At 41.3% G+C, this 23,025-nt stretch overlaps 1 protein-coding gene across 2 annotated transcripts in view; it reads left to right on the plus strand.

Moving 5' to 3' along the window:
- UQCC1 (ubiquinol-cytochrome c reductase complex assembly factor 1) overlaps window positions 1-23,025 on the plus strand; it is a 142,958-nt gene that overhangs the window by 68,028 nt on the left and 51,905 nt on the right. For both annotated transcript variants that reach the window (XM_080686260.1, XM_080686261.1), the window contains exon 7: window positions 17,986-18,094. In XM_080686260.1, the coding sequence (XP_080542386.1) occupies window positions 17,986-18,094 (109 nt within the window). The remainder of the gene's footprint in view (window positions 1-17,985; window positions 18,095-23,025) is intronic.

Consider the following 23,025-nt stretch of genomic DNA (forward strand, 5'->3'; position numbering starts at 1 on the left):
TTTTTCTCTGCGTCCTCGCCAGCACTTGTCATTTGTTGATTTGTTGATAATAGCCATTCTGACAGGTGTGAGATGGTACTGCATTGTTGTTTTGATTTGCATCTCTCTGATGATTAGTGACTTTGAGCAGGTTTTCATATGTCTCTTGGCCTTCCTTCTGTCTTCTTTCGAAAAGCGTCTATTTAGATCAGTTGCCCATTTTTTGATTGGGTTGTTTATCTTCCTTTTGTTAAGCTGCATGAGTTCCCTGTAAATGTTGGAGATTAAACCCTTATCGTTGGTATCATTGGCAAATATGTTCTCCCATGCAGTGGGCTTTCTTGTTGTTTTATTGATGGTCTCCTTTGCTGTGCAAAAGCTTTTTATTTTGATGTAGTCCCATTTGTTTATTTTCTCTTTAGTTTCCATTGCCCTAGGAGCTGTATCAGTGAAGAAATTGCTTCGGCATATGTCTGAGATTTCAATGCCTGTGAATTCCTCTAGTATTTTAATGGTTTCCCGTCTTATGTTTAAGTCCTTTATCCATTTTGAGTTTATTTTTGTGTATGGTGTAAGTTTGTGGTCTAGTTTCATTTTTTTGCATGTATCTGTACAATTTTCCCAACACCATTTATTGAAGAGACTGTCTTGACTCCATTGTATGTTCATGCCTCCTTTGTCAAATATTAATTGAGCATAGTGGTTTGGGTCGATATCTGGGTTCTCTATTCTATTCCATTGGTCTATATGCCTGTTCTTGTGCCAGTACCAAGCAGTTTTGAGAACAGTAGCTTTGTAATACAGCTTGAAATCTGGTATTGTGATCCCTTCAACTTTGTTCTTCTTTCTCAGGATTGCTGTGGCTATTCAGGGTCTTTTTTAATTCCAGATGAATTTTTGGAAAGTTCGTTCTAGGTCTGTGAAATATGCCACTGGTATTTTAATGGGGAGTGCATTGAATCTATAGATTGCTTTGGGTAGTATAGACATTTTAATGATGTTGATTTTCCCAATCCATGAACATGGTATGTTCTTCCATCTGTTTAAGTCTTCCTCTATCTCCTTTTTCAGTGTCATGTAGTTTTCCACGTATAGGTCTTTTACCTCCTTAGTTAAGTTTATTCCTAGGTATCTTAATTTTTTTGGTGCGTTGGTAAATGGGATTGCTTTTAAATGTTTTTTTTTTTTTAAATATATTTTATTGATTTTTTACAGAGAGGAAGGAAGAGGGATAGAGAGTTAGAAACATCGATGAGAGAAACATCGATCAGCTGCCTCTTGCACGCCCCCCGTTGGGGATGTGCCCGCAACCAGGGTACAGGCCCCCGACCGGAATCGAACCTGGGACCCTTGAGTCCGCAGGCCGACGCTCTATCCACTGAGCCAAACCGGTTTTGGCTGGGATTGCTTTTTTAGTCTCTCTTTCTGTAAGTTCACTATTGGTATATAGAAATGCCATAGATTTCTTGGCGTTAATTTTGTATCCTGCTACATTGCCAAATTCATTTATTAAGTCTAGTAGTTTTTTGATGTAGTCTTTGGGGTTTTCTATGTAAAATATTATGTCATCTGCAAATAAGGACAGCTTTACTTCTTCTTTTCCAATTTGGATGCCTTTTATTTCTTCTTCTTGTCTAATTGCAATGGCTAATACTTCCAGTACTATGTCGAACAGGAGTGGTGAGAGTGGGCATCCCTGTCTTATTCCTGTTCTTAGGGGAAATGGTTTTAGTTTTTGCCCATTGAGAATGATGTTAGCTGTGGGTTTGTCATATATGGCTTTTATTATGTTGAGGTATGATCCTTCTATTCCCACCTTGTTGAGAGATTTTATCAAGAAAGAGTGTTGGATTTTGTCAAATGCTTTTTCTGCATCAATTGATGTGACTATGTGATTTTTATGTCTCAATTTGTTTATGTGATGTATCATGTTTATTGATTTGTGGATATTGTACCATCCTTGCATTCCTGGGATAAATCCTACTTGGTCATGGTGTATGATCTTTCTGATGTATTGCTGGATCTGATTTGCTAGATTTTTGTTGAGGATTTTGGCATCTATGTTCATGAGGGATATTGGCCTGTAATTCTCTTTCAGTGTGTTGTCTTTATCTGGTTTTGGTATTAGGGTGATGCTGGCTTCATAGAATGAGTTGGAAGTGTTCCTTCCTCTTGAATTTTTTAGAATAGTCTGAGGAGGATAGGTTTTAGTTCTTACTTGAATGTTTGGTAAAACTCCCCTGTGAAGCTGTCTGGTCCCAGGCTTTTGTTTGCTGGAAGCTTTTTTTTTTTTTTTTTAAATATATATTTTATTGATTTTTTACAGAGAGGAAGGGATAGGGATAGAGAGTTAGAAACATCGATGAGAGAGAAACATCGATCAGCTGCCTCCAGCACATTTCCTACTGGGGATGTGTCCACAACCAAGGTATATGCCCTTGACCGGAATCGAACCTGGGACTTTTCAGTCCACAGGCCGACACTCTATCCACTGAGCCAAACCAGTTAGGGCTGCTGGAAGCTTTTTGATGACTGCTTCAATTTCTTCCATAGTTATTGGCCTGTTGAGATGTTTAGATTCTTCCTGATTGAGTTTTGGAAGGTTAAATTTATCTAGGAATATGTCCATTTCCTCCTGGTTGTCCAGTTTGTTGGAATAGAGTTGTTCATAGTATTTTTTAACAATCCTTTGTATTTCGGCGGGGTTTGTTGTTATTTCTCCTCTTTCATTTCTGATTTTGTTTATTTGGGTCCTCTCTCTTTGCTTCTTGGTGAGCCTGGCTAGAGGTTCATCAGTCTTGTTTATCCTTTCAAAGAAACAGCTCTTGGTTTTTGTTGTTCTTTTGTATTGTTTTTTTGGTCTCAATGTCATTTATCTCCACTCTGATCTTTATTATTTCCTTCCTTCTGCTTACACTGGGCTTTTCTTGTTGCTCTCTTTCTAACTCTTTGAGTTGTATAGTTAGGTAATTTATTACCATTGTTTCTTGTTTTTTTGCAGTAGGCTTGTAGAGCTATGAACTTTCCTCTCAAGACTGCTTTCACTGTGTCCCATAGATTTTGGATTGTAGTGTTTTCATTGTCATTTGTTGCCATGATGTTTTTTATTTCTTCCTTGATCTCTCTGGTAACCTAGTCATTGTTTAATAGCATGCTGTTCAGTCTCCATGTGTTTGATTATTTTGGATTGTTTTTATTGTAGTTGATTTCCAGTTTTACGCCACCGTGATCTGAGAAGATGCTTGATATGATTTCTATATTCTTGAATTTGAAGAAACTTTGCCTATGACCCAACATATGGTCTATCTTTGAAAATGACCCATGTGCACTTGAGAAGAATGTATATTCTGTGGCTTTGGGGTGAAATGTTCTGAAGATGTCAATTAATTCCATCTGGTCTAGTGTGAGTCATTTAGGATTGATGTTTCTTTGCTGATTTTTTGTTTAGAGGATTTGTCCAATGGTGATAGTGGGGTATTAAAGTCTCCTACTATGATTGTATTGCTGTCAATCTCTCTTTTGATATCCTCCAGGAGTATTTTTTATGTATTTGGGTGCTCCTATATTGGGTGCGTATATGTTTACCAGAGTTATTTCTTCTTGTTGGATTGCTCCCATTAGTATTATGAAGTGGCCTTCCTTATCTCTTGTATGTCCTTCATTTTGAGATCTAATTTGTCAGATATAAGTATTACTACCCCAGCTTTTTTTTCGTTTCCATTCGCCTGAAAAACCTTTTTCCATCCCTTCACCCTCAGTCTGTGTGTGTCTTTTTTTCTGAGGTGGGTTTCTTGTAGACACAGATATATGGGTTGTGTTTTCTTATCCAATCCGTTACCCTATGTCTTTTGATTGGGGCATTTAATCCATTTACATTTAAAGTTATTATTGATAAGTACTTATTTGTCGCCATTTTTATTCTTTACCCTGTGTTCCTTCTTCGCTTCCTCTTTCTTTTTTTGTTTTACAGCAGACCCTTTAGCATTTCTTGCACTGCCGGTTTGGTGGTAATAAATTCCCTTAGTCCTTTTTTGTCTGTGAAGCTCCTGATTTCACGTTCAATTTTGATTGATAGCCTTGCTGGGTACAGTATTCTTGGATTCAGACCCTTCGTTTGCAAGACTTTGTATATTTCATTCCATTCCCTTCTGGCCTGATGAGTTTCTGTTGAGAAATCAGTTGCTAGTCTGATGGGGGTTCCTTTGTAGGTAACTTTCTGTCTCTCTCTGGCTGCTTTTAAGATTCTTACTTTGTCATTGGTGTTTGCCAATTTAATTATAATGTGCCTTGGCGTCGGTCTTTTGGGGTTCATTTTGCTTGGGACTCTGTGAGCTTCTTGGATTTGTGTGGGTTTTTTCTTCCCTATATCAGGGAAGTTTTCTGTCATTATTTCTTCAAACAGGTTTTCTATTCCTTGCTCAGTTTCCTCTCCTTCTGGAACCTCTGTTATGTGGATGTTGTTTTGTTTCGTGTTGTCCCAAAGTTCCCTTAGGCTCTCCTCCTGCTTTTTAATTTATATTCTAGAAGCTGCTCTCCTTGGGTATTTTTTCCTACCTTGTCTTCTAGCTCACTGATGTGGTCCTCTGCTTCTTCTAGTCTACTCTTGATGCTTTCTGTTGAGTTCTTTACAGCAGCGATGTCATTTTTCATTTCTTCTTGGTTCTTCTTCATTTCCTCTTGGTTCTTACTCATATTGTCGAATTTGTCTTCCATTCTTTTCAGCCACCTTATAACCATTTCTCTGAATTCTTTCTCTTACAGGTTGCTTGCCTCCATTTCGTTTACTTCCTTTTCTGGTGATGCCTGCTTTTCTTTCATATGCGGGCTGTTTCTTTGTCTCCCCATGGTCTCTCTTCTCCGGGTGTCTGGTTATGTAGTTCTCTTTCTCCAGTGTTGATTTAAAGGCAAAAAATACAACACAACCAGGTACAACACACAAGGCACTGAACAGAAATGTATTCACGATATTAATAACCCCAAATAAAGGTGACCACCAGAGAAAGGCAAATTAGGTGATAGGAGAGAAAGAAGAAGAGAAAAAATAATAATAATTAAAAGAAAGAAACAAAAAAGAAAGGAGTGCTAAAATGAAATTGGGAAAAGGAAAAAAAAGTAAGAGAGAAAAGAAAGAGAATAAGACAGAAAAGGGGAACAAACTATATATATGGGGAGAAAACTCCAATAGAACAGCCACTAATCCCAGCAAATGCCAGCAACAAGTACCTGGAGATGAATACAAACTACAAACTACAAACAACAACTAATATCAAGCAAGGCGAGGGAAAAAAGAAGCGAAAAACAAACAAAAACAAAAAAAACAAAAAAAAATAGAATAAGCAAAACAATCTCATAAACAAGCATAAAAAATCAATATAATCAACATTCAAGCAAGCAACAACAAAAGAACAGAGAGAAAAACAATTTTTTGGATAGGGAAGACAGAAGAGAGAGGTGTGTATGAACTCGGAGCAGGGGATTGGAAATTAGATATATAAGTAGGGTGAAATTTTAACAGGGGGTGAAAAGAAAGAATGGGGAAAATCTAAAGCAGAGAAGGGTAAGAGAAACAGGACAACAAAAGGGGAAAAGTTAGGAAGAGAGTGATGGTTTAAAGGTAGAGTTGAGATAGAGTAGAATGATGCTAAAGGAAAGATGAAAATAGAATGTAGAACACTAATCTCAAAGTCAAATAAAGAGAAAATAAAATGACACTTTTTTTAAAAAAGGTAAAATAGTAGTAGTAATAATACTGATTGGAAAAAAAAGTAATAATTAAAAAGGTAAAATCAAGTGAGGAAAAAAGAAAAAAATTAGTTCCTTAAGTAAAAGATGAAAAATAAAAATAAAAATAAAATGTGCAGTAGTGAAGGTCATTCACTTCCTCTATTGTTCTGTTTGACACGCCTGTTTCCCAGTCAGGACAGTATTGCAGTTCCCTGCGTTCCACTGCTCCTCAGTGTTGTAAGCCAGTCCTGATTTTTAAGCAGGCAGTGTGTCTTACTTTTTGTAATCCTTTATTTGTGATTACACAAGAGTCAATTTGTGATTCAGTCCCCGGGTGGCAGTGTTTCTGGATTGACCTGCGGGTCTATAGGTCCTCTCTAGCCAGTGCTTAGATCCTGCTTTCCCTGTGGCACTCAATACCGGTTTGTGGGAGTGGGCTGCCCCAGAGCTGGTTCTCCGACGGTCACTTCCTGCTCCAATCCCCAGGTTCCAGAAAAACAACTTTCCCCTGCAGTCTCCTAGGGTGTCCCCAACTGGGTGATCCCATGCACTGGGCTCAGCAATCAGAAGTAAGGATTTAAAGAGGAGAAAGCGCAAGTGTGCGAACTCCGGGGCTGCCCGCAAGTCTGCACAGTCCTTCCTCTGCCCCCCCCACACCCTGTGTCCAAGCAGCCGGCACACTTTTAAAATTTTTAGGCTGTCCTTCTGCGTCAGATCAAAATGGGTTGCTTTTTAGAGATCCCCTCTGTTAGCAGCTCTGAGGACCCCCTTCCACATTCACGGATCACGCCAGCCCCAAAAGCCACGGATTTTTCTAGGTGCAGACTTCCCCAGGTCCTCCAGCTCCCGCAGTGCACGCGTTTCTCTGTCCTGCCGGACCAGAGACCTCACCTTATCCCAGGCGAAATCTAACCTTTCCGTGGTGGAGTGTAGAGCTCCTCTGAATCCGCGAGTTTGCGCCAATTGGAGACCGGTGCTCTGGGGTTCGCAGCTGTTTGGTGGGTGCCTTAGTTGCAGATTTTCAGGCTTCCGATAACCCAGCAGCAGTGGGGGCTGCCCGGTCAGGGGAGCCCTGTCCAGCAGTCCCCCACCTTCTCCTGGAATATAGCTGTCCCTTAACTCTCCAACAGACACTCCCCGTGCAATCCTCAGCTGTTCTTTCTATCTGCTCCGGGACAAGGCTTGGGACACGTCTGTCTATTCCACCGCCATTTTTTTTTTTTCAACGTCTCAATATTTAATTAAGCATTTATTATGAGAAATGTATCCATGATGTGAATTGGAGTAGAGCTGTTCTGTTCTTTTCTTTAAACCTAGTAGTCTCAGTTGTTGTAAAGTCGTTTACTTAATGAATCAAACATTATTGTTGTTTAGTCATAGCCTGTGACAAGTTTTGTTTTGCAGTGGATACCAGGAGTGATCATCAAATCCTTTTTTATTTTTGTTTACCATTTTGAATTTGTTTCACTCATTTTCTCTTCACTTTTTAACATACTTTAACATTTTCTGGATGAGTCCTGATAACTTTTACTGATTTTTGGCAGGCTGTCTTCTTTGAGTTGCACTGGGTAGGTTTACCTTCCCTGTATTAACAGTACAACCTGAGTTGTACTATTTTTGGGGGTCTGTTTTAAATAAATTTTTAGTTTCTTTTTTTCCTGTTAGGCTGCCAGGAGTTACTTTTTGTTGTTGTAATTATGCTTGTCTCAAGTTAGCCAGTCTTTTTTCCCCTTCCGATATGCTATTTCTAATGTGATGCTAGTTTTTAAACTTAAATCACTGCCCTTGAGAGGATTAAAAGAAAAATAGAGTAAATGGAATCTGGAGTGTTTCTTCTAGTTATTAAAGGAGGCAGAAAAACAGTAAGACTCTGGGATCAGATGATCAGGATTTAGATCTCCTTTGATACTTACTAGGCTTGTAACTCTGGGCAAGTTACTTTTCTAAGACTCAGTTTCCTCACCTGTAAGATGGAGACAGGAAGAATACCAGTCTAGTAGAGTTGTTATAAGGATTAAATGAAATAATGCTTCTCTATCACAGCACAGTGCCTGGCGCATAGTTGTGTTAGCTGTTAATTATAGCACTTGTTTATTTTTGCTATTAAGGATTTTTTTTCTTCCTATTTCTTAGTCATTTTTAGAATAGGGAAAATTGCCAGATAAGTTGAATTCAGCCTAGTTCAGATGTTACCCTAACAATTGCTAAGTCAATTAGTGGAAATCTATTATCTCTGGGATCTAAAAAACAGTTTCACTCGGGTGACTGTGGTATTTGTGGTTGAAACAGAGTTAGAGTTGAGATTTCTTCACCTACACCTTTTTGTAGCAGATTAAGTATTTTCTCAACATAAGAACAATGTGTGTAGAATGGCTATCACTATGAGAAATGGGGAAAAAGGAGGCTACCATTTATATAAAAAGAATACATGTTCATATAAGTTGGTGGGTTATATGTGGAAGGATTCCTAAGAAACTGCTGACTATGGTTGCCTTAGGGAGAGGAATAGGGAGGGTGGCTGGGGGATGTAGGCAGGAAGGAGACTTAGTTTCTGTTACCACGAGCAAGTATTACCTATTCAAAGCAGTTAATAAAGGAAAAAAGGAATAGTCTGAATGTGTAAGCTGTAAGGTCAGGTGACCTTTGGCTGTTTGGTCTGGACATTCCAGGCATCTGACTGTCTAATTTGTGGGCCCTGCCTTGTGCTGTGCTTTTTCCTTGAAGAGGAAAACATAGAAGTTCTTCACAACAGGACTACATTCTGTCCTTAACTACCTAGAGAATTTGATTCACAAACTCAGGGAAAAAATTAGTTTAGCTTTTAATTAGCTGAATATGGACAGCCCTGTGGATTATAAGAATCTTATTTTCCCCGTTGAACTGATGGGAATCTTCAGTAGACTTCCTGTTGATGAGAAGACTGATTCTTTGTTTTGATTTTATAACTTCAGTTACGTGTGATGAAATTTGCCATAGAGCTTTATATTTGAAAGTGTTTTACATCAATTAAGTGTCTGTTGAACTAATCAGGTACAATGTTTATGGAATAATTTGAATTTGCTCTCCTTTCATTTAGCAGGCTTGAATTCATACTGTGTGTTTCTAAACTGTTAGTATCAGCAAAAATAGGTACAGGTTATAACAAATTTTGCTGGTTGTGTAGCTCTTAAAAGGCAGATACACATGTTGGCTTATATTTCTGGATCAGACTATTATGAATACCATAGTTCTGTTCAAGTAAGCATAAATTTGTCATTTTTCCAGCCCTGGTGATATTAATGTTTGATTACAGGGTTGAACCTGGGAAGAAAGGGTTAACTTCTCAGAGACTCATCTGCAATCAGTGCCAAGGTGCTAATGTTATACTCCTTCTTCCTGGCTCTCCATTGTCTACTGAGTAAAGTCCAGACTTTTTTAGCATGGCATTTCAAAGCCTTTTATGACCTTGCTGGCACATTTTTCTGTTTCCTTTACCTGCTCTACCACAAAAGCATTGTTCCTTTACATGTGTTGAACTCTTCCATTGCTCTGCTCATAATGTTCCATCTGCTGGAAATTCTCTTAATTTATTTTTTGTCTCTACCTATCCAACTTTAGCTCATCTTTCCAAGTCCCAGGTATAATGTTCAATATTCCATGAAGCTTTCTCTGATCCCACTCAGCCAAAAGTAATCTTCTCAAACTCCATTGCACTTTGTACTTTTCTCGGGATACTTATAACATTCTCTTTTAGGACTATTTGTATATATGGTGGATTTTGTTTCCTCGGGGAGACTAACTGCTCTCTGGAGGCTGGGCTTTTTTTAGCCATCACTCTGATAATCCCCATAATTCCCTCACACAGTAGGAACTCAATTTATTTTCATTGAGTGAATTGTCCGTGGGCAATCTTGAAAGTGTCTTCAATTTGCTTGATCTTTCCTACCCAGGTAACCATTTGAGCCTACCTATTATCTGTAACAAACAACTCTGAAACAAAAAAAACATTTCACCCCATGTTAATATAGTTAGTAAGTTTATGGTCTGAGAAAATCTGTGCCTTTTAAACCTCAGAGGGCAGGTGTATTAACAAACTACAGAATTTTCAAATAAATGAAGAATTCCATTACCTCACTATTGCTGTTGATGAATTGGCCTCTGACGACACTCAAGCATCAAAACACACAGCTCTTTTCAGGTGAGAGGCTGACATGAGTGATTTGATTAGCTTTAAGAAAAAATCTTACGAAAAGGACTGAACTTTCCCCAGTTTGTTTCTGCCTTGGAATATGCCCTATATCATATAAAGTGGCCAAATATTTTTCCGTGACCTGTTTTTATTGTCACAGTGTTATTTCTTAGGCACAAACTGGGTTCAGAGGTGCAACTTTAGAACCATAGCATCAGCAATTCCCAAGGTTGGAAGGGACATTAAAGATCAGGTAGTCACATGGCTGAGTTCCCACAAAATATGTATTCACCCTTCAAAAATCAGCAGTTCTCTATTTTTTGAGGTTATTCATTCAATCATTTGAATATTCAGAAATTGCCCTGTTAGAAAGTTTTGCTTTCAATATTCAATGCTGAGTAATTATTTCTCTTTCTGTGGCCCTCCCATTGGTTCTGATTCTAACTCTTGGGCAGTCTAATTACTGTTCTGCAATATTCAAGACAACTCTCCTGTTTTTCCCGGTTAAATATCTTCTGGTCTTTCATCTCTTCCTTTTGTCTCTTAAAAAATATAATGTTCAGCCCTAGCTGGTTTGGCTCAGTGGATAGAGCGTCGGCCTGTGGACTGAAGGATCCCAGGTTTGATTCCCGTCAGGGGCACATGCCTGGGTTTCGGGCTCGATCCCCAGTAGGGGGCATGCAGGAGGCAGCCGATCAATGATTCTCTCTCATCATTGATGTTTCTATCTCTCGCTCCCTCTCCCTGCCTCTCTGAAATCAATAAAAATATATTAAATATATATATATATGTAATGTTCAAAACTATGGACAGTATTTCTATTAGAATCTGATCTGTGCTGAATAGGAAATCTTACTTTATGCATTGAAGATCCTATATTTCCATTACTGCACCTAAAATCGCATTAATTTGGGGAGCAACTTCCTCTTCCTCTTGATTCCCTTAAAAGATATACTGTTACTTAAGCATATAAGACTTTTTCACACATAGGTAGGCATGACTCGCCTATTCTGTACCTTTACAGTTGTTTGCTGTTGTTGTTTTTGTTAATCCTCACTTGAGAATATTTTTTCCATTGATTTTTAGAGAGAGTGGGAACGGGGGGGAGGGGAGAGAAAAAAAGGAAGGAAGGAAGGGAAGGGGAGGGTGAAAGAATGAGAGAGAGAGAGAGAGAGAGAGAGAGAGAGAGAGAGAGAGAGAGAGGCCGAAAAACCAGGACTACAGGCTTTATTAGAGGAGAAGGACCCTGCCGGGCTGTCTCGCAAGGGGAGAACAGGCCCACGTGCAGAGGTGAACATGACTTTTGAGGGGAGGAATGGGAAGGGATGGGGCTTAGGGTACTCAGCACATGCTGGTTGGTGGTTTCATATAAGGCACATGATTAGCCACTTAGGTACTTAGGAATCAAGAGCTTAGGGTGTTGGGTAGGTGCTGATTGGTGGTTCAATGTATAGTCCATATAAGGTGCCTGGTTAGGTGCTCAGGAATGTCCAGGCTGCAGGTGCAGGTTACGTCATACTCCGTCCATCAGTTGGGGGAAGGGAGGATCTATCATTCCAGGCTTTTGGTAATATTAAAAAAATTGAGAGTCCGGGCAAGGTCAGGTGGTGAAGGTCCATCTTCCATAGCTACTTCCTGCTGAGAGGGGGCGTCGTCAGGGGCGTCTACCTAGGGTCTCAAGGATTCTGGTGCTAGGTTCTGAATTTAAGGCCAGATAGATCTCTCCCACCTTCTGGTTGGTGAACACCTGCATTCTGTTCTGCAAGAAACTAGTGAAATAGCACATGAGACAAGGGCCAAAGAGCAAAATTAAAAGAATAAATACCAGTGGGCCTAATAGTGGGAGGAGCCATGGAGTAAGTGAGCCAGAATGGCATATCCCCCTTCTAGTTGGTTACGTCGTCTTTGGTCAATCCTGCCCTGGAGGGATTTAATGTGATCTTTGACAATTCCTGATTCATTTTCAAAGTAGCAGCATTCTTCTCCAAGAAAGACACAGGTACCCCTTTTTCTTCTGTCAAGAGATCTAAAGCGTGCCGGTTCTGTAGGGCTACTGCTGCTAAAGACGAGGGGTGCGGCAGCATGATTTCCCCAAGAGACTGGTTGGTGAAGTCTCGAGAGCAATCCTGTTGAGTGACTTGAGAGGTAAAAGCTGGTCCTGAGGCTGCCACAGCGTCACTTGTATGGTTTTGCTGCTTTTCTGGGCCTGGAGCTGAAATACAACTGAGACCTAGATGTTATTTTTAGGGGGGGAAAGAGTAGGGGTCTCAGTTGCCCCACTAGTGATATGAAAGGGGAGGAGAGGTTACCCTGGGAGTAAGGTTCTTGTTTTCCCAGTTTTGCCCCTTGCTGAGCATCCACATGTTTCTTGTAGGTCCTGAGACAGGGTTTCAAAATAGGTAGAGCAGAGGCTAGGCCCCCTGTGGCAGTTCCAACCCCTGCTGTGATGCCGAGGGTTATGAGGAGAGGGATTATCTGGACTCCTCTTTTGTGTCAGATATGCTGGGTTACGGGGACAGGTAAAGACTGATTATTGGGGCTGCATCTACATTGGGTGAGAGATAAATGAGAGTACAGGTTCCTGTCTAGCTGGTTGGGAGGCAGATGTATGTGTTTTCCCCACAGAGGAAGAAAAATCCCTGATCATGGAGACAAGCTGAAAGGTGTAAGGAGAAGAGGTGGACTAAAGGGTATGAGATTCCTTTTCCCAGTTCTGTACTCCAAGCTGAGAGGGTAGTCGCCATGGCACTACAAATAAGGGGTGACAGATGAGTGGTTGAGATTGTATTGCAGTGAAAGTGGGAGGGAAAGGGAAGGAAAGGAGTAGTGGAAGCCAGGGACCTGGATGGTTGGCTAAGCAGTTAGACACTGTGAATATTCTGGTTTAGCTTAAGAAGTATCCAGCAAACTTGTCCTGACAGGCTTGGAGACTGAAGCCTCACTTTCTTGCTCAGAGTAAAATGGCCCTTGTACAATTCTTGTAAATAGTTAATTTAGAACTTCTTTCTTTCAACATTTCTCTTTTCCTTCTCATCACATACACAACATTCACAAATTTCACACTTTCAAATTAGCCTTCAAACCTTCCTTCTATGTCCTTCAAAAATGCATAACCATGCCTCAGACCTTTCATTAAGTATAAAAGGCAGGGGGAGGAGAGAGCAGGCCCCACAGCCTATTCCCAGGCCTCTAGCCACTTGAATTTTAAACCACCGCATTTTTCCTAGAGATAATGATCATAGAGGAGATAAGGAGATAAGGTGTTTATAGTCCAAGGAATGGCTTGGCCTTGTGGGGTGAGAGAGTGAAACTGAGGTAGGTGACCGTGGTTTGGGACAACTGGGTTTTATGTGGGGATGCATGGTAGACCTGGCCGGGCACCGAGGTAGAATGAGAAAAGAGTGAATGGAGGAATTTAATAAGATGCAGTGTAGACGTGAGGGTGCTAATGGCTGTGAGACTAATACGTCAACCCCCATAATAGAAACTGAGGAGTGGACACGGGTCCCAGCGAATTCAGAGAGGGCAGAATAAGTGGTCCTAATGTCAATTAAAAAGGAGATCTGCTTACCTGCCACCACAGTCGTTACCCGAGACTCTCTCCTGGTGATGTAAGTCTGTGGGCCTGAGACTCTCTCCTGGTGATGTAAGTCTATGGGGCCCTGTCAGGGCCTGGGCAGCTTCTTCGGTGGCCAGTCCCAGGAGGTCTGAGAGCTCCAAATTGGATCCAGAGGGTGGCCGTGCTGGACAGGCTGAGGCCTGAACCGGAGGGGCCAGACTACAGTCTGATTTCCAGTGGTCTTCCCTTCCGCACCTTGGGCAGGGCCCAGGTGGGGGTCTCGGGTTTGAGCAGGACTTGGCCCAGTGTCCTTCCTTGCTGCATTTGAAGCATGGGCCCGGAGGAGGCTTAGCCCCTGACTTACCCGAAGTTGAAGGACTGGCACTTCGTTTGGGGTTCATGAGAGCGGTGGCTAGGAGCTGGAAGGCCTCCTACTGGGCCTCAGCCTTGGCCTGATCTCGCCTTTGATTTTGGATTTGGGTCTCCTTGTCTCTATTATTAAAGACCTTAAAAGTCAGGTTAACAAGGTCTTTTTGAGGGGTTTGTGGACCTGTATCTATTTTTTGAAGTTTGCGACATATGTCGGGGGCGTAAAGGTGGTCAGGTCAGTGGAAAAAGAAATCTGAGATGCCTCTCAATCTGTGAGGCTGGACATAGAGAATTGGACGTGGACTCAGACTAATGCCCTCAGTTCCTGCTGTCTCCCTCAGGGGTAGAATGGATATGGGAATAGAAGAAGCTGTTGTGGAAGGCAGTCTTTAGGTGGCCTGAGAATGAGTGTTAGATGGGAAAGGCTGTTTTGGAGCTCACGTTCTCAGGATTTGGGCTCTCAGGAAGATCAGAAAGTGAGAAGGGAATGGCCAGCCACCTGTGAATTAGGTTGCTGGTGGTCATGGGGCCAGAGATTCGGTGGAGAGTGCACAGGGGAAGGCGGGCGGTTAGAGTTCTCAGAGGTAGAGCATGGGGTGCGGATTCTGTGGCAGGGTTGTAAGGGGCGGTGGGAGCGAGCAAGGTGGAGATGAATGATCGGCTGGGTCGAAAGAGTCAGAAGACAGAGAAAGGGGCTGAGGACCGGTTTGAGAGGGCAAAGAGGACTTCGTGAGGAGGATCTGCTGGGTGGAACATGAGGAGCAAAGCAAGGGGCGAGAGCGGAGGAAAAAGAAAGCCTGTACATAGGGAATCTCGAAAGCTTTCCCTTTCTGGTGGCAAAAAATATCTAGATCTCAGAGGATATTGGAATCAAAAGTGCCGTTTTCGGGCCACAGAGAGCCATTATCGAGTTTATATTGTGGCCAGGTAGTGTTACAGAAGAAAATGAGCTTCTTTGGTTTGATGTAGCCAGAAAGACCAAGGGTCGAGAGATTGGCGAGGAGACACCTAAGGGTGTGCAGAGGGGGTTTGGACTGAGAGGTTCCCATGACCAGAGGGAAGGGCCACCAGGAAGTTGGGGAGGAAAAAAGGAGCGTCCTCCTTTTTCCTCAGCCAACCTGTAGAGAGAGAGAGAGAGATGAGAGAAGGTTCTAAGGTCGTCACCCCATGGAGTAGAGCAGAGTTTCCCGGCCAGGCACCTGGGCTTTCGTAGAACGTAGAACGTGTAGCCGAGTAGATGGGAAAACTCTGAGGCCCTTCCAGGTCAAGGGAACGATGGCGGGGGGGGGGGGGGGGAGGTCGGGAAAGTCCCTGAAGTCTACCGGTAAGAAAGTGATGAGATCCCCACGTGTCTTGGTATGGCAGGGTTCGAGAGGTGTCCAGAGCGGGCTAGTCAATTCAGAACCATGCCACTGAGCAGAGCCAGAGCAGGAGTCAGAAGCTCGGGGCTAGGTTCGAGGATTGTCCACGCTCCCGTGCACCTCTCCCGGGTTTTGGCACCAAATGAAAGAATGAGAGAGAGAGGGGCCGAAAAACCAGGACTACAGGCTTTATTAGAGGAGAAGGACCCTGCCGGGCTGTCTCGCAAGGGGAGAACAGGCCCACGTGCAGAGGTGAACACGACTTTTGAGGGGAGGAATGGGAACGGATGGGGCTTAGGGTACTCGGCACACGCTGATTGGTGGTTTCATATTAGGCACTTAGGTACTTAGGAATCAAGAGCTTAGGGTATTTGGTAGGTGCTGATTGGTGGTTCAATGTATAGTCCATATAAGGTGCCTGGTTAGGTGCTCAGGAATGTCCAGGCCGCAGGTGCAGGTTACATCATACTCCGTTCATCAGTTGGGGGAAGGGAGGATCTATCAGAGGGGAGGGAAAGAGAGAGAGAGAGAGAGAGAGAGAGAGAGAGAGAGAGAGAGAGAGAGAAAGAAAGAAAGAAAGAAAGAAAAGAGGGAAAGAGAAACATAGATGTGAGAGAGACACTGTTTGATAGCCTCCCGCAAGTGCCCCAACTAGGGCCAGGGATTGAACCTGCAGCCCAGACATGTGCCCTTGACCAGGAATCATATCTGCAACCCTTTGGTGTGTGGGCCAGTGCTCTAACCTCTGAGAAACACTGGCCAGGGCTACAGTTGTTCTTTTAGGCCGAGATACAGGTCCTTAGATTTATTCTTGTTCAAATTCATTCTGTTAGGTTCAGCTCGTTGAAACAGCTTGTTGAAGTATTTTTGGTTCATGGTTGGGTCATCCAACATATTTGTCTTCCTGCCCAGCTTCTTGTCATCTGCAAATTTGATAAGTATGTTTTCCCTTCTCCATCTTAGTTACTAAAAGAAATGTTGAGGCAGACAGGATGGGATCATTCCATTGTACTATGCTATTGCTAGTAGATTTTAATGGGCAGGATTAATTGTTTATGGAGGTAGTTTTGTCAATTTAAACTGAATATTCCATATTTATAGCAGGAATTATCTTTTAGGGAAGTTGTCCTGTTGAAACTGCTTAGTAACTAATGGGAGATAATAGAAATAAGTATAAGTATGGTCATGAGAATGAAATGAGGAACTAGCTTGGAAAGTTGATAACCCTGTTTCTATTCTTTGTTTGTTTTGTTAATCCTCACCTGAGGATATTTTTCCATTGATTTTTAGAGAGAGTGGAAGGGAGGAGGAGGAGGAGAAAGAGAAAGAAGAGAAGGAGGGGAGAGAGAGAGAGAGAGAAACCAGTGTGGGAGAGACACATTGATTGGTTGCCTCCTGCACACAGGAATCAAGCCTGCAATCAAGGTGGTTGCCCTTCAGTCTGCAAGCCAACTCTGTATCTACTGAGCCAAACTGGCTAGGCCCTGTTTATATTCTTATATATAATTGAATATAATGTTGTATTCATTAATTAAAATATACCCTGTATATAATTCTTACATTCTTATGTAAGGTCTTAAGCAGGGAGAGCCCTCTTGGTTGATGAAAGGCAATGTTGTATAGGGGAAAGAGCCCTAAACTTGGCCCTGAATTTATCTGTTTATTTATTCAGCAAACATATATTGAATGCCTACTATACTTAAGCCCTGGAAATACAATGATAAAAAAAAACCCCACCAGACTTGAATTTTGCTTTCAATTGAGTTTACATTCTAATGGGGCAAACAATTTTATAAATATGTAGATGAAATAATAATATTTTCTGTGACTTATATTCTGTACAAATGCTGTCCAACAGAAATAAAATGCAAGCCACATATTTAATTTAAAAGTAGCTCCATTTAAAAAAGTAAAAAGAAAAAAATGAACTTAATTTTAATAGTAGGTTTTATTGAACTCAATATATCTGAAGTAACATTTCAACATGTAGGCAGTGTAAAAAGTTTTGAGATATTTATATTCTTTTTCTTGAACTAAATCTTTGAAATCTTATACCACATCTCAATTTGAATTAGCCACATTTAAAGTGTTTAAATAGCCACATTTAGCTAGTAGCTTCCATATTGGACAGCACAGTACTTTACCCACCTTTATAGACTAGTCTGTGGCTGGGCAAATTACTTGCCTTCTGAAGGACTCCTGTTTTCATCAGTAATGAAGGATTCAGACTTATTTATCTTCTACAATTAAAAATGGTTCCTTCCATGTGTGAGGGGGACCTTCGGAGTTGCTCTAAATAATCTATATATTTAGAGAGAAAGAGAGAAACATCAATGATGAGAGAGAATTATTGATCAGCTGCCTCCTGCATGTCCCATACTGGGGATCAAGCCTGCAACCTGGGCATGTGCCCTGACCGGGAATCGAACCGTGATCTGGTTCAGAGGTCAACGCTCACCATTGAGCCATGTCAACCCGGCAATAATCTATATCTTGATCTGGATGGTGCTTACATGGGTGTATATAACATGTAAAAATTCATTAAGTTGTATACTTAAGATTTTGTACTTTAAGGTATCTATATTATACCTCAGTAAAAGTTTTTTATTATTATTTTTAAATTTTTATTTTATTGTTTGAAGTATTACAAATAGTAGTACATATGTCTCCTTTTCCCCCCATTGACTTTCCCGTGGCCTCCATCACTTACAGTTTTTTTATTCTGTGCTCTGCTGAAATCACTCAGATGAACTGACCTTCAGGGGAAATGTGTGATGTGAAAAATGGAAACAGCCCATGACTCTTTATCTCTTCTTCCCACCCAGGATGTGTCTAGTCCGAATGAAACAGGAAGGCCGGACTGGGAAATACATGTGTCGTATCATAGTTCATTTTATGTGGGAGGATGTTGAGCAGCGTGGCAGAGTCATGGGGGTAAGTGAGTACTTTAGATTCTGGTCCTGAAGAACTCCAATGAGGGATTGAGTTGAAGTTTTATCTATTTTATTTTTCAATTACAGGTTTACATTCAATATTATTTTGTATTAGTTTCCAGTGTACAACATAGTGGTAGACGAACATACACTTTACAAAGTGGTCTCCCTGATATTTCAAGTACCCACCTGGCACCATACATAGTTATTACAATATTATTGACTATATTTCCTATGCTGTACTCTACATCCCCATGATTATTTTGTTGCTACCAATTTGTACTTCTTAATTCCATCACCATTTTCATCCATTCCCTCAACCCCCTTCCCCTCTGGCAACCATCAGTCTGTTCTCTGTATCTATAAGTATGTTTCTATTTTGTTATTTAGATTCCACACATAAATGGAATCATATGCTATTTGCCTTTCTCTGTCGGACTTATTTCACTTAGCATAATCCCTCTAGGTCTATCCATCTCATCACAAATGGTAAAATTTCATTCTTTCTTTATATCTCTGCCTAATATCCCTTTGCATGTGTTTACCAAACCTTTTTTATCCACTTGTCTATTTTGGGCACCTTGGTTGCTTCCATATCTTGGCTACTGTAAATAACGCTGCAATGAACATAGGGATGCATATATTCTTTTGAATTAGTGTTTTGGGTTTCTTCGGATATATACCCAGAAGTGGATTCACTGGGTCATAAATCAGTTCCATTTTTAATTTTTTGAGGAACCTCCATACTGTTTTCCATAGTGGCTGCACCAGTCTGCATTCCCACCAACAGTGCATGAGGTTTCACTTTTCTTCATATCCTCACCAACAGTTGTTGTTTGTTGTTTTATTGATGATAGCCATTCTGACAGGTATGAGGTACTATCTCATTATGGTTTTAATGTGTATGGGTTAATGTGGTTTCTTTCATTACAGAGCAGAGCTCTCCCTGTAGATTGAGAAGTAAACTAAGTTTATAGATGTATTATAAAAGTCATACATGTTCATAGAATAACATGATTAGTGACGTTGAACATCTTTTCACATATCTATTAGCCATCTGTTATGTCCTCTTTGGAGAAGTGTCTAGTCAGGTCCTCTGCCTACTCTTTTAATTGGATTATTTAGCGGGGGGGTGTGGGGGGGTTTGGTGATGTTGTATGAGTTTCTAAATTTTGGATATTAACCTCTTATTGGATGTATCATTGGTGAATATCTTCTCCTATTCAGTGGGTTATCTTTTTGTTTGGTGGATGGTTTCCTTTGCTGTGCAAAAAATTTTTAGTTTGATGTAATTCCATTTGTTTTATTTTTCTTTCGTTTCTCCTGCCCGAGGAGATAGGTTAGCAAAAATATTGCTAAGAGAAATGTCAGAGATTTTACTGCCTAAGTTTTCTAAGAGTTTTATGGTTTTGAGTCTTACAGTTAAGTCTTTAACCCATTTTGTGTTTACAGAATGTCTTTGCTTATAGATTTCTGTGAAATGCTGACTAATGCCAAGTAGTAATTCAGCTAGAGTCGCTTTGCCTCAATGGAAACAGACATGCCACACATACTTTATATGTTTGCAAACATTATCATGTTTTGTCAGTGTGAGGACATCCTCTGTGTGGAATTATTAAACCCAAATCATGGTGATAGGAGAGATGGATTTGGTGAATGGAGGAAATGAAATAATAATCCAGTTGAAGCATGTTTCACTTTAGACACTGATTCAATGTTTGAACCAGTCTTCCTCTAATTAAGTTTGGATGAAAAGACCCTGGCAATGGACCTGCATTGTGCTCAGGAACGGAAAAATAAGCAGCATGATCACCAACAACCTAGAATACTTTGGCAAGGTACTACTGAAAATGTACATTAGTACATTTAATAATTAAGCTGAGAAAAGAGAATATATAACATATATGTATGTATGTATGTATGTATGTATAATAGAATGACAACAGAAAAATGAAACAAAATATTAGAATATAGTTGGTTAAACAAATAATACTCTCTTTGTGTATTTTGTGTATTTTATGTGTCTCTGACCATCTTACAGTAGATGTAGTTCCTTGTTTTTTCCCATTTTGTTACCTCCCAGGTTGGGGGTGTCTAAAGCAGAATCATCAGACAGGGTCACGAAATGGATTAATTTGGTTTTATTCATTATAGAGCAAAGCTCTCCCTGTTGATAAAGTTTATAGATGTATTACAAAAGTCATACATAGAATAAAAATCAAACAGTAAAAAGCATTAATGTAAAAAATAAAGAGTCTTTTCCCCAGTCCAACTTCCCAGAAGTCATCATTGTTAAGAATTGATGTGTTGCCCTGGCTGGTATGGCTCTGTTGATTGAACATTATCCCGTTTACCAAGGGGCCGATGGTTTGATTCCCAGTCAGGGCACATGCCCAGATTGCAGGTTTGGTCCATGGTCGGGGTGCCTATGAGAGGCAACCGATTGATGTTTCTCTCTCACATCAATGTTTCTCTCTCTCTCTCCTTCTCCTTTCCTCTCCCTCTCCCTGTTCTTCTTTCCTCTTTCTCTAAAATCACAAATTTAAAAAAAGAATTGATGTGAATCTTTCTAGTTTTTTATTCTTTTAACATAACACAAGAGGCTTATACTATACACACTATTTTGCATCTTGGCCTTTTCATGTAATATTTATTAGATATGGTTTAACTTTACAATTGTTTTCAAAATTCAAAATGTTTTAACTAAGACTAAAATCCCTTTATTTTTTTTATTTTTTTAAAAATAAATCTTTATTCAGATTATTACAATTATTTCTCCTTTCCCCCCCCCCCATAACTCCCCTCCACCCATTTCCCACCCCACCTTCTGCCCTTACCTCCCCCCCACTGTCCTCATCCATAGGTGTATGATTTTTGTCCAGTCTCTTCATGAACCCCCCATACCCCTTTCCCCCTGAGAATTATCAGTCCACTCCCTTTCTATGCCCCTGATTCTATTATATTCACCAGATTATTCTATCCCTCAGGTTTTTAATTCACTTGATTTTTAGGTTCACTTGTTGATAGATATGTATTTGTTGTTCATAATTTTTATCTTTACTTTTTTCTTCTTCCTCTTCTTTAAGAATACCTTTCAGCATTTCATATAATACTGGTTTGGTGGTGATGAACTCCTTTAGCTTTTTCTTGTCTGTGAAACTCTTTATCTGCCCTTCAATTCTGAATGATAGCTTTGCTGGGTAGAGTAATCTTGGTTGTAGGTTCTTGCTATTCATCACATTGAAAATTTCTTGCCACTCCCGTCTGGCCTGCATAGTTTCTGTTGAGAAATCAGCTGACAGTCGTATAGGTGCTCCCTTGTAGGTAACTAACTGTTTTTCTCTTGCTGCTTTTGAAATTCTCTCGTTGTCTTTTGCTCTTGGCATTTTAATGATGATGTGTCTTGGTGTGGTCCTCTTTGGATTCCTTTTGTTTGGGCTTCTGTGGGCTTCCTGGACTTGTAAGTCTATTTCTTTCACCAGGTGGGGGAAGTTTTCGGTCATTATTTCTTCAAAAAGGTTTTCAGTATCTTGCTCTCTCTCTTCTTCTGGCACCCCCATAATTCTGATGTTGGTACGCTTGAAGTTGTCCCAGAGTCTTCTTACATTATCTTCAACTTTTTGGATTTTTTTTTTGCTTTTTCGGTTGAGTGTTTTTTGCTTCTTTGTATTTCAATTCTTTGACTTGCTTTTTGTGTTCCTCTTGTCTGTTTTTGGGTCTCTGTATAATATTTTTTATTTCAGTCAGTGTATGTTTAATTTCTAGTTGGTCCTTTTTCATATCTTCGAGGGTCTCGTTATATTTATCGGCCTTTTCTAGGATATTCTTAAAAAGCCTTATAACCGTGGTTTTGAATTCTATATCCAGTCGTTTGTTTTCCTCCATTTCTTTCGTTTGTGATCTGATTCTTTGACGCCGCATTTTCACTGCTTCCCTGAGTTGGTAAGGTAGATTTGTGTGCTAGGTTTCCAATATGGCCCAGTGGGTCTGCCTTCCCAGTTAACCTGAGGTGGACAGTCTTGGTGCACCCCTTTGTGGACTGTGTGTACAGCCTTGTTGTAATTAAGTCTTTATTGTTGTTGGTATCACTGGGAAGAATTGACCTCCAGGCCAGTTGGCTATAAGGATCAGCTGTGTCTATGCTGGGAGAAGTTCGGTGCTGGAGACAGCCTTATAGGATTAGACTTGCCAAATTGCAATAGCCTCTGTGCTCAGCTTGGATGGGGTGGAGTCTCAGTCTTGGCTTCCCGTCAGCCTTGCCCTTGCGCGCACGTGCGTGCCTTCAGACCTCTGCCTTCCCGGCTCCTGAGTCTCTGCCCGAGAGTCCAGACTCCCCCTACAAGAGCGTGGGTCCCCAGGGGCTTGCCTGGAACTGGGGTTCACTGCAGTCAGACCTGGGGCTCAGTGCATTCAGGAGCCTCTGACTCCCTTCCACTAGGGAAAGCCTGTGGCAACCTCCGCAGCCTGCGCGCTTTTAGTCCTCCGCCTTCCCCGGCTCCTGAGTCTCCGCCCGAGAGTCCAGACTCCCCCCACAAGAGTGTGGGTCCCCAAAGGCTCGCCTGGAACTGGGGTTCACTGCAGTCAGACCTGGGGCTCAGTGCATTCAGGAGCCTCTGACTCCCTTCCACTAGGGAAAGCCTGTGGCAACCTCCGCAGCCTTGGTGCGCACTGGCGCGCGCGCGCTTTCCGTCCTCCGCCTTCCCTGGCTCCCGAATCTCCGCCCAAGAGTCCAGACTCCCCCCGTAAGAGCGTGGGTCCCCAGGGGCTCGCCCGGAACTGGGGTTCAGTGCAGTCAGAACTGGGGTTCAGTGCGGTAGGGGGCTTCCTTCCACCTTCCGCCAGAGAAAGTCAGCCAGGCTCTCAGCCGCCCTTCCTCTCTGCGCGCACAAAGACCCTTTGCCGTACCTCCAATCTCTGTGAGCTTTTCTCTTT

The sequence above is a fragment of the Plecotus auritus genome (genome assembly GCF_963455305.1).
Source record: "Plecotus auritus genome assembly, chromosome: 8".
Lineage (NCBI taxonomy): Eukaryota > Metazoa > Chordata > Mammalia > Chiroptera > Vespertilionidae > Plecotus > Plecotus auritus.